The sequence below is a fragment of the Peromyscus leucopus genome, chromosome 14, assembly GCF_004664715.2.
Source record: "Peromyscus leucopus breed LL Stock chromosome 14, UCI_PerLeu_2.1, whole genome shotgun sequence".
NCBI classification, from domain to species: domain Eukaryota; kingdom Metazoa; phylum Chordata; class Mammalia; order Rodentia; family Cricetidae; genus Peromyscus; species Peromyscus leucopus.
Window position 1 is genome coordinate 54,214,226 of NC_051075.1, and position 12,367 is coordinate 54,226,592.

The window sequence follows — 12,367 nt, forward strand, 5'->3', positions numbered from 1 at the left end:
AGAGAACGAATAAAACCAAACAATCAATTTTTCCTATAGAAGAAAGATACCATAGTTTTAAAACTGAGACCTTGTGTTCGTTTGAAATTAAAACCTCTAATCTCCTAAAAGTACATACAATTCATTTTCAGAATTTGGAAAGAACGTTTTAGAGACAAAAGCAGTTGAGTCACTACTGAGGGTTATAATGCTGGGCCGTTAAGTGATTGACTAAGATGGTTGCAGTAGACTAGGTATGAGGGGCAGTTTATGGGGCTCATTCCTGTGATCCATGCTTATGTGGATATCAATACTGTGCCTAATCATCTGCTCCACTGAGAGAGCCTCTAATTATAAAGAAGCTCTGGTGGGAAGGTTAGATGTGTGGGCTGGATGGATGTGTGATAAAGCAAAATACTACTTGCAGAGCAGAGCACCTTCTTTGACTTCTAATAGAACGTGGGTGGGAGGATCGGTCTTTTAGAGGTGCCAGCTGAGGTGGCTTTCTTTACACTCTGTTACTTCGTTTGGATGTACTTAGTTGCTTTTCCAATAATGCTGTAGTAATTAGATAATATACGTGGTGGTCCAAAATCCAGGCTCTAATTTTGTCTCTTATTTAAAATGGTGATCCTGCTGATCAGTGAAATATAGAAACATTTTTTAAGTGGAAAGCATTGTGGAGAAATATGAGGTCAGTTAGATGGTTTAGTAGGTGAAGGTGCTTGCTGCTAAGCCTGATGATTGGAGTTTGATCTCTGGATCACACATTGTGAAAGGAGAAAACCCATAGGGCCAGTGAGATGGTTCAGTGGGTAGGGGTGCTTGCTGCCAAGCCTGATGACCTGAGTTGAATCTCTGGGACCCACACGGTGGAGGACAAGAACCAACTCCTCTTGACCACCACATGAATACACACACACACACACACACACACACACACACACACACACACACGTACACACATAAATGAATCAGAGAACTCACCTTCTCCAAGTTGTTCTCAGACTTCTACTAAATTTCTTTTTCCCTCCTGTGAATCTTTTTGACATTTTCCAGCTGTTAAAAGGGGATGATTTTCCTAGTATTGTAAGGTTAAACTCCAGACCTGTACTATCCCTTATTAATGGAACAATATTTGTCTTTGGAGAGCTCTCTCCTAATTCTTCATCTTCCTCTCCCATTATCGCCAGCTGAGGATTTATCAAGTGCATCATTTAATTGCTATTGAGATGATTCTTGCTAGTCTTAGTGCGGGTCCCAGCAGAGTCTGGTAAACACGTAACTCAGCGAGGCTCTGGGCTAATGGGAAGAGGGTGTTTTCTCTTCACTTTTTTGTTAGAAACATTTTTATTCTCCCACTTAATGATTGGATTGGGGGGTTTATGTGCAAAGTCATGTAGTTCTCTCCATTATTTTAGAGCTAGTCTAGGAGGTGTTTGTATGTGCGCCATTGGTAGGTTGGGATCTCGTAAGTCCATGAGAATGGGGAGGACGGGACCATTCCAGAGCCAAAAGCAGGAGGCACAGAGGCCACTCGGGCTGCTGTCACTCTAAGAGGTTGGCGCTGCCTTGTCTGCCCTTTGTAGGCTCATTTTCCTTTTTTTTTTTTTTTTTGGTTTTTCGAGACAGGGTTTCTCTGTGTAGCTTTGCGTCTTTCCTGGAGCTCACTTGGTAGCCCAGGCTGGCCTCGAACTCACAAAGATCCGCCTGGCTCTGCCTCCCGAGTGCTGGGATTAAAGGCGTGCGCCACCACCGCCCGGCTCATTTTCCTTTTTATCTGAAGAGTCAGAGGCTAGGTTCTATTGAGCTTCAGATAACCACATGTGGGATGGATGCTTACAGAGGTGGGATCAGTTTCTCTGAGCAGAAAGGAGGAACAGTGCCTTTTTCCTTGTCCAGTCAGAAGGCTCCTGACAAAGATAGAAAAACATTGGAAGGCTTGGGGGTGGGAAAGAATATGCAGGGGCCTGACATCATGCATTCTTGAGCTTGTCTACAAGGTGCTAAAAGAAAATTGCTTTTACTGAAAGGTATCAGCCTTAGCTAGGTGTGGTGGTGCATATCCAGCACTGGGGAGACAGAGGCAGGGGGATCTCTGAGTTTCAGGACAGCCAGGGCTGTGGAGAGACCCTGTCTCAACAAAACAAAACCAAAGCTGCCTGCCTGCGCCTTCCTCCCTCACCTCTTGTTTCTAATTGTTTTTGGTTTGTTTCAGACAAGGTATCTTGTTTGCAGGCTGGCTGTTAAGAGGATGACTTCGAATTTCTGACCCTCCTACTTGAATTCCAAGTGCTGAGACTCTGAGTGTCCATCCCTGCACCTGGTCTCTGCAGGGCTGGGGATTGAACCTAGGGTTCATGTAGGCTAAGCAAGCCTTCTCCCCATTGAGCTATGTCTCTTAGGAGTTAGTTTCCAATATTTAATATTTTATAGTTGATTAAATTATTCAGGAGCCTTATAGGTCTGATTTGTTACACATCATAATCCCAGGGCTGGAGAGATGACTCAACAGTTAAGAGCACTTTTGTTTCTCTTGCAAGAGGACCAGGGTTTGGTTCCCAGCACCCACACAGTGACTTACAACCATCTAGAACTGCACTTTGAGAGTCTCTGACACCCTCTTCTGGTTTCTGAAGATGCCAGGCACATACATGCAGGCAAAACACTCATACACATAAAATAAAATAAATTTAATTTTTAAAAATCTCTGAGCAAGAAGTGAGTGAGGAGGACTGTAGGACTAGACACCCTTGGCCTAATTCAGAAAGGGACATGGTTACCTTTCTAGCAAGGACTTGATTCTGGCAACTTGCTTCTTAGTTCCTGTGTGCGAGCGTGCTGTGCAGCCCCCACTTTTTTCTTCTTAGCAAAGTGTACTAACTCTTCTCTTTTCTGTTTGGTTTTTCGAGACAATTTCTCTGTGTAGCCTGGCTGGCCTTGAATTCACTGAAATCCGCCTACCTCTGCCTCCTGAGTGATAGGATTAAAGACACACACACATCACTGTCTCTGCCTCCTGAGTGATGGGATTAAAGACAGACAGACAGACACACACACACACATACACACACACCACTGCCCAGCTCACAGTTTTTTTTGACATGTATTTACAGCTTCACAATGCAAATTACTCTAAGGGAATACACAGAATTAGAAAATGTCATCAGATAATACACTCATTTCCAGTAGAATAAGGATACTTTAATGGAATAAGTATCCTATAGACATAATGTTTTAAATCAAGAATATACATACCTCCCTTGGTCATAATCTTAGAGTCCTGATGATGGTTTCATGACATCATTGTCATTACAGACTCCATATAGGAAACTCTTAAGCTAAGTTCAGTCCAAGTTCTTTCAAGAATATTCTCTTGAAATGCTGTTGACACAGTAGGAGAAAATGTCTATCATCTTTTTTGATCAACAGCTATTTTTTGAGCCTGCCCTTTGAATTTAGAATATAAGGAGAGAATAGATTCCAAATAAAAATAATCAGAGGCATCGTTTGTTGTAGTGTTGCTGGTGACTTGTGTCTAATGGAAAGAGACTTGATAGACTTTATGATAAAACACCTCTTCTAATCTTCTAACATTAAAACAATGGGAACATAGGTCATCTTAGAGTAGAACTTATAATACAGAGATCCACACACTTTCTCTGTAATGAGCCACATAGCCAGTATCTGAGGACTTTGTAGGCTATCTATTTTCTGTTGCAGCTGCTTACCTTTGCAGATGGTAAGCCCCAAGGACGTAAATGAATGAGCATGACTGTGTTCCATAAAACTCGATTATGTACACTGAAACTTGAATTTTATGTAATGTCTACATTTTTGGAGTTTTTCTTCCAAACACTTAAAACTGTAGAAACCATTTGAGGGCCTCTGCACTCATCTGCAGAGGTAAGCTGTTACAACAGAGAATGGATGGCCCACAAGGTCCTCAGAGGACATACCAAAGAAGAGAGAAGTCGGAGAATGAGAAGTCGGTTGCTGATTCCTATGGCCTTTCATAAAAGTGACTTTAAGTATGTTGAAACTAGTCTAATATGGAAGAGTTTTAACATTTTTCTCCTACCTTTTGAGGGGAGGAGAGCAAACTTCACCTGTGTCTTCTGTGTGAAATTGACAGATCAGATTGGCTAATGGTCTGAAGTGAAGTTAGAGAGACAATTGGGATGCTTCCATTTGAAAATGGTTTTTGACTGGAATTGCTGAGTTCTCTTTTATTTTTTTCCAGTGAAACTAGCAGTGTATGCAGCAGCAGCGACACAGGGCTCTTCACCAATGATGAAGGACGGCAAGGTAATCTTCTTCTTCTTCTTCTTTTTTTTTTTGGTTTCTCTGTGTAGCTTTGGAGCCTGTCCTGGATCTCGCTCTGTAGACCAGTCTGGCCTTGAACTCACAGAGATCCACCTGGCTCTGCCTCCTGAGTGCTGGGATTAAAGGTGTATACTACCACTGCCCAGCTGGTAATCTTCTTAAAAATCTAGAAGTTTTTTTAAAAGACTCTTTATTTTTAATTTTTAAATTATGTGTATACATGTGTGTCTGAGTGTGGGTATGTGCATGTGAATGCAGTCATCCATGGAGCCCAGAAGAGGACACCAGATTCCCTTGGAGCTGGAGTTACAGGTTGTGAGCCATCTGATATGGGTGCTGGAAACCAAACTGTGGTCCTTTGGAAGAACGTACACACTCTTAACTGCTGACCTTTTTCTCCAGCTCCCTGGCAGGGTAATCTTGATTCCAGCTTTGGGACTTTGTCTCAGTGGTTGATTCCAGTGACTGTGGAGTGACTTATTGAAGGCATATGAGAGCCACTTGGGGAATTGTGAAAATTTCAGATTTTCTGAACTGCTACAAATCAAATAGATTTGGAGTTGGTCCCTGGAATCTGTAGTTTTTACAAGCCCCTGAAGTGGTTCTTATATAGTATCTTATAGCTTGAGAATCTTTGGTCCATGGGGTCAGAGTATCAAGGCTGGAGCTTGTGAAAGTTTCTTTTAATTATAACCAATAATATTCTCATACATAATTCTTTTTGGGAAGGTTGATATGTTATTATACTAAGGAATAACTTTTACCTTATTTAAGTTTAAATGACTGAAGAATATGACAGAGTCATGTGAATAAACCCTGTAGTGTCCTGGGTGAATATTTAATAAGTATCTTAAAAAGTCACCAAGCGTCCCACTTAAATGTGCATTTTTTTCCCTGAAGGAACCCTTACGTGTGTGTGTGTGTGTGTGTGTGTGTGTGTGTGTGTGTGTGTGTGTGTATATGCATGAGCACGCGCACACACACATGTTGCCTTTTGATTTTGTTCTTTGTACCTGTTGCCTTTTGATTGTGTTTGTTATTCGATGCTTTTAAATTTTGGTGTATGAATGAGTGTTTTGCCTGCATGTATGTAATGTGTCCCACGTGTATGCCTGGTACCCTCATAGGTCAGAAGAAGGCATTGGATCCCTGGAACTGGAGTTATGGATGCTCATGAGTCCCTACTTGGGTGCTGGCAACTGACCCCAGGTCTCTGCCAGAGCAACAAGTGCTCCTAACTACTAAGCCATCTCTCCAAACTCTGTTTTTTTTAAGATCACCTATTGTGTTATGTGCTTTCCATTGAAACATTCCGCAGCCAGGGATTATTATTTTTATTTTTTTTTGTGTGTGTGTATGTGTGTGTGCCTGAGTGTATGTGTGTGCACCATGAGGGTGCATGACCCTGAAGAGGTCAGAGAAGGCATCAGATCCCCTGGAACTAGGATTATAGATGGTTGTCAGCTGCCATGTAGGAACTGAACCCAGGGACTGTGCAAGAACAGTAAGTGATCCTAACACCGAGCCGTCTCTCCAGCCCTTAGAATCATTTGTAACCATGACCCCTTACACATTGCTTGGAATGCAAGAGCCCCTATTAGGTTGATAAACCCAGGTAAGTGTAAGCAAGGGCGCAGTGAAGCTCCCAAACTAGACCTAATGTGTGTAGAGAAGAAGGGTTATTGGGGATCAAACCGCCAAGGCTGTCTCGAGGAGAGGTGGCAGAGAGAGGCAAAGTGACAGGACTTTATCTGACAGTCTCTCAAAAGACAGGGTCTCTCTACATAGCCTTGGCTCCTATAACTCGCTCTATAAACCAGGCTGTCCTCATACTCACAGAGATCTGCCTGCCTCTGCCTCCTGAGTGCTGGGATTAAAGGAGTGTGGCACCATGCCCAGCTACAAGTCCTTTTTAAAAACTTTTATTATTGGATCATGAGTGAATTGTAAGAACTATAATTCCCATTCAGCATTAATTCATTGTCAGAGAATATGATCTAAGGAGTTTACCTGTTGTAGTGCATGTCTTGAGAAATGCTTCTGCCTGAGAATGGAATAAGCATGTCATAGTGCATAGAAACTAGTCCACCCATGTCACTGGCTGGTGAGGCCCCTGTAGAGTAGTGCTCTTAGATTGTGCTCCCCATGTAGAGTAGTGCTTTCAGATTGTGTTCCCCAGGCCTGCTCAGCTTCATGGAAGAAACTTGCTAGTGTCTGTGTGTCCCCTGATGTATCTTCTTTCCCATCTGTCATCATCTCCTCACTTCTCCACATCCTGGTTTTGACAAGCCCTCCTTGTGCTTCAGATGCTTGCTGAAGTTTGAGAACCCCTGTTCCCAAGACAGCTGTTTGCAGTGTTTGTTTATAGCCAGATACCAATATTTACCAAAGATCATCCTCTTTGGTGCTTGGTGGTAATAGCTATTATTTGCAGAGTGCAGGCTTCATTGCCCCCTTGGAGATTTCCACATTAATTGTAAGAGTCATTATTATCCTGCGTGTTAGTGGCTTCATGTGTTTGGCAGGTGGGACCTAGTATATGCTTGGGGATGGAGGACTCGTGCGCTTTAGATGCAGTTGTCGTAGTTTATTCCTGCAGTTGGGAAGGGGATGAGTAGCAGACATGAAGATGCCCTTTTCTTACCTGTCTTGTTGGCAGGAATACACTCTAGTAGAAACTGAGCTGTTATTAGGTAGTTCAAACCAAGAGGTTGGACGTATGGGGTCGTTGGGACCTTACCATTAATGAACAATGTGGCCTTGGGCAAATGTCATAGTTTCTTGAAAGAGTTTTATTGCTTGTTTCTGTGGGGTTTTTGTTTTTTTGTTTTCTTGATAGCTTGGATTTCTAGTTCAAAATGATTTTCTGTCCCATCAATGAGATACCAACCAAAGCAAAGTGTGGGCATAAATTCTTTACTGACCTATTAAGATAAAATGTAAATATGTAAAAATCCCCCAGCAATAAAAGCTAATTTTTGAATTGAGGAACACGTGGATACACGTGGATAATGGTAAGGAAGTCAGTTTGTTTTTTATGGAAAACACTTGGGCTTTGTCAGGTTCTGGGTTCAAATTCTGACTTCATTTACTGGCTTAACCCTGACTTCGGGGCATTAGTTGCTTCACTATAAGTTAGAGCTGTTGTGTGTTGGAAGAGATAACATATTTTCAGGTTTTCCACATGAATTCAAGAGGACCGTAAGGCTAGATCTTAGATTTTACTATTTAAGTGGTGAAAACCAGTCCAACATTCACGTGAAACTAGGTCGATGCCTCAGGTTTCATCTTAGTGTGACCCAAGAGGGACTGGACATGTTCTTTTGTACTTTGGTTTATTTGTAGTGTCATAACTGTAGCATTAAAAAACCCTCCTGGCATTTGGATTTTAACATGACAGCTCAGGACATGATCTCTTTACTCTAGGGGATGATGAGCAAAGTGATTGGTTTTATGAAGGAGAATGTGTCCCTGGATTCACCGTCCATAACCTTCTGCCCAAGTGGACTCCTGATCACTGCACTGAGGTAGAAAGAATGGACTCCGGACTGGATAAACTCTCAGATCCCACATTCCTTTTACCTTCCCGGCCAGCTCAAAGAGGTGAGTTTGGAGAAGATGAAAACGTCAAGGTCATGGCTTTGTGGTTCTCTTTGGGAAGACTCAGCGGTTGCCCTGCTCAGTCACTGGCATGCCTCTGGCCATGCATTGCTCTCTGAACTCTGGAGTTAGCTCAGGGTCCTCCCACTCCTAATCAGTCCATATAGGCTCTTGGGACACATCCCCAGTTTGTGCCATGTTTAGGAAGCCTGGCATCATCACAGCAACACATCCTTTTGTAAAATTGATGTGATTCCTCCCAAATGCTCCTTGGAAGCTTGAAAGATGGACTTACAAGGAACATTCACATACAAGAAATTGGGGCATTTCTAAGTGGATGGTTTTAAAATACTTCTTTAAATGTATTTGTTTTAATGATCTTATTATTGTGTACTTTGACACAAATGCATTGTCTGTTCCTTTGCTTTACTTCAGTTCTAAAGGAGTAGAATGGAGTGGAAAGGGCCCGTAACAGGACACTTCTCTTTTAGTTGGTTCCGTATTGTGACCAAGCCATTTCACTTTTTGGAATGTCTGGGCCATTGCCTACATGTATGGCAATGAACAGGACTGTTTCATAGTTTCTTTAATCCTGCAAATGTAGGCCTCTCAGGGAAGTAGCTATCAACCATTTAGCCAGTCATCTGGTATTTGTTGATGTTTGGTGCTCAGAGGAGCACATCTGTGATCATAGCTCAGGACAAAGATATGGGCACAGTCTGGCAGATAGTTTTGTGAAGATGCTGGGCTAAGGGCTCCAGTGTGCTAGAACATCTGTGCTTAAGGATCTTGTAACTGAGGCCTCTTCTTTCTACAGGATACCATGCTCGTCTGAATCGATTGCCAGGAGCTACAGCTCGGTGCCTCAGGAAGGGGCGGAGAAGGCTGGCTGGGAAGGTGACAGATCTCATGGTTTCTCCGGTGCTGTGGGAAGGTGGTAGTCCCCATGGGATTTGCGTACCCTACTGACAGTTGAAGGCATCACAGGACTCTCTGGAGTGAATGAAGCCAGCTGAAATGCTCTGGGAGCTAAGAAGGGTGAATGGATGCTGTGTGGGATTTGAATGGATACAAACTGAAAGAGAAACACTTGATTCACGCAGAAGTTCAGACCAAGCACTTACATCAACCTCTGTTGTGTGTAGGCTGCTGGCTTGGTCTCTCTTCTGCACTTGTGACTACCCCTATATTGTTGTATAAGTTTAAAATCTCTTTTGGCTTCTTTATAACTCCTGAATTCAGGATGTGTTTTTTCCTAACTGGACTTTTTATCCTAGAATTGATTTAAAAGGAGAAAGCTACATAACAACAAACTGAACCAAATGAGCAATGCCTTCTCTCACACGTAAAATAACACTAAGCCTGCTTCACCGTCCTCCAGGATCTTTGCCCTGGCCCCCAGGGACAGCTACTGCTTCTGCAGTTCTGTCTTTGCCAGGGCCTGTGCTGGGCCCTGGGCCAATGATTCCTCCCAGCTGTTGCTTTAGCCCATAAGGAGAAGTAAGGTTCAAATAATAAGAAGTGTGTGGCATTCTCTGCATCCAAGTAGCAGAAGAGAGACTTGAACCTATGGGAACTGTTTTTTTTTTTTTTTTAAACTAAATTTATTTTTATTTTTTATCTTTTGGAGATAGGGTCTCTAGGAAGTCCAAACTGGCCTGGTTCTTGCTTTGTGTCCCAGACTGGCCTTCAACTTGAAATTGTTCTGTCTAATTTCCTGAGTTCTAGGACTCTAGGCATGCACCTAGCTCTTGATTTAAATTATTCCAGCTTTGAGATTGAGAGCTCGGCTCAGGAAAAGGCTCCCTCGCCTGGGAGGGAAGACGGTTTTGAGAAGAGTTTGTCAAGCGTTTAGAATGCCGGCGAAAGTACTTGCCAAGCATGTGATCGCTGTCAGTCTCGATCATCTGGCTCCTGCTTTGTACTGTAGTCTACCCAGAGATCTATTTTCTGAAGTTTGGAGCGCTGGGGGGCAGGGCGGGGGTGAGGGAAGGAAGAAACAAACAAGAGGTGAGGTTAATTAACTTGTGTTTCCCGCAGAAGACAATTTGCAGGAGTCGCTTCTCCTGGTCTTGTGGAACCTGGGTATTGAACTCAGGTCATCAGACTTGGCAGCAAGGGCCTCACCTGCTGAGCCTTCCCTGCAGCCAGTCTTACTTCTTACCTTTAAATCTCATCCCAGTCTGACTAGAGAGGCATTTGACCTTCGGAAGAATCACTCTCCATATCCCTTTTGCCTTTCTCCATCTATAGACCCTGGCCCAACACCCTTGTTGGTTCTGGAGCTCACTCTTGACAGGGAGGGCTCCTATGTGGATGAGTTAAGGAAGCAGAAGCTGGAGAGTGGCCGACAGTGAGGTTTTCCTTCCCCTTCTATTGATTATGTAGAGAATGGTCTCTCCACTGTCTGCTGCCTTCTTTAAGCTCAACAAAGTAAGAGCTTTCCGCTTCCAAGGACAGGAGTTAGTTCATCTTGAAGGCCATCTTCAGTGTGCTTGAGAGGAATCTAGGGTTTATTGGATGTGCAGCTAATGATCTCAAGTGACTAGGGGGAGATGTACTTTTTAAATTCGTCTTCTTCACCTTAAAGGGAGATGTGTCATTTCTAGCAGAGGTCATTGCTCTGCCCCCCCTGCTCCCCTCCCCAGTCCCTCTCTTCTCTTTCTAAACTGTAATCATAAATAATGAGTTTCATTCACAGCTCCCTGCCAGCGAGCTGCTAATTACGCAAAGTACTGCTTGTAATTTACACAGTAATAAACTGTAAATTTAAATATTACGGCATTTTAAGTTAATAATTTTTCTGCTGTAACAAATAGCTCATTATTCACCCATCTTTTCCCTTGGCCTCTCTAGTTCTGTATCTCTGATCTGGAGGCATAGCCAGAGGGATGAAAAATATGAGGAATGCAATATGTGAACCCTCCACTTAGCTCCACCCTGTTTAGAATCTGACCTCACATTAATTTTCCTAAAGCTGGTGGTTCTGTTAAAGTGTGTTTCCTATCTTCAGGCCACTCGTACCCGTAGTTGAGTACAAATGCCAAGGTTTGGGTAGCGTTGACACTCAGGCCCCTGACTGTCCTCTCACCCTGGCACTTCCTCCTGGGTGTGGCTTGTTTCTGTGCAGTTTGCTGTGGTCAACAGCATTGTCATGTGCTCATTGGGGAGGGCGTGCCTTCTGCCGCTCTCCAGTGGAGATAACTGGTTTGCCGTGGCCTTATGGCTGTGCTTTCCCACTGCAGTCCCGAGAGCACTGAATTGAAGAAGCAGCTTGGTGCTTTTACTTTGAAATGATATTCAAGGGACAGAACACAGTGATCAATTTTGTGGTTTTTGTTTGTCGTGGTGCTCAGGGCCTTGTGCATTGCTAGGCAAGCACTCTACCACTGAACTGTATGTATCTAGCCAGACTGCTTATTTTTCTAAGTAGCACAAGTTCTTTAACACATAGACATGTATTCAGCAGGTACTCGGTGAGGGTTCAGTCACTGTTTGTCTGTGATACTTGTTGAACCTCAGTCAAATGGAGCTTAGTGTGCTCTTCTGCTAAAACCTGGCTCCTGTTGCTGGGTGTGGTGACATGCACCTCCAATCTCAACACTCCAGAAGCTGGAGCAGGAGTTTGAGGCTAGCTTTAGCTGCACAGTGAAACCGTGTCTCAATAAAATTTAAAAAAAAAAAAAAAAAAAGTGTTGAATCTTCTGAAAAAGTTTTTCTGCTTCTTTATACTCTAGTATTCTAGTATTATTTCATTGTTCTATTAATACTCCAGGAAGTATGACTATATTAAAATTACACACACAGCTAAACAATAAACAGTGTATACACATGTTGAAACATTACTTGGGATTAGTTTTATATTTCACTTATGCGTTAGAAAATAAACAGGGCTGGAGGGAAAGCTCAGCTGCTGAAGTGCTTGTGAGGACTTGAGTTTGTTCCCCAGAACCACGTAGGAGGAAACCTCAGGCTTGAGGGCACGCTTGTAATTTCAGCACTCGGGAGGAGGAGGCAGGAAGATATCTGAGGCTCGCTGACAGACAGCCTAGCCTACTTGGTAAGCTCAGGCCAGGAGATACGCTGTCTCAAAAAAACTATAGACAGTGCCTGAAGAGTGCCAGCTGAGGTGGCTCTGGCTTCCATTCGTGTACACACTTATGCCTGCCCACACGTGTACCTGTGTGCACACTTACGTAAAACTAAATTTAAAATAGAAAAAAATCCCAAGTCCAAAAACCAGTATTTATAATGGCTTTTTAAGAGTTTTTTGGGTCAGCAGAGAATAGATGGGTAATAGATGATACTTCTAAGATGGACTCACACTTAAAAAAAAATAGCTGTTGGATTTTAAGGTTGACACAACCTTGAGATTGTGTGGCTGGCACAGTGAGAGAAGAATTGAGCTTGGTGACAGTTTGCATTGTATACATTTGCTTCTGTGGTTTGATGACACTCTTGT

General features: G+C 43.1%; 1 protein-coding gene across 13 annotated transcripts in view; it reads left to right on the forward strand.

The window, feature by feature from the left end:
• Nucleotides 1-12,367, forward strand: part of Gpatch2l (G-patch domain containing 2 like) — a 50,489-nt gene that overhangs the window by 12,360 nt on the left and 25,762 nt on the right. For all 13 annotated transcript variants that reach the window (XR_005092774.1, XR_005092773.1, XM_037210732.1 and 10 more), the window contains exons 3-5: nucleotides 4,223-4,287; nucleotides 7,732-7,908; nucleotides 8,723-8,802. Coding sequence is in view for 11 of the 13 variants with exons in the window: in XM_037210732.1 (XP_037066627.1) it covers nucleotides 4,223-4,287; nucleotides 7,732-7,908; nucleotides 8,723-8,802 (322 nt within the window). In the remaining 2 variants the exon portion in view is untranslated. The remainder of the gene's footprint in view (nucleotides 1-4,222; nucleotides 4,288-7,731; nucleotides 7,909-8,722; nucleotides 8,803-12,367) is intronic.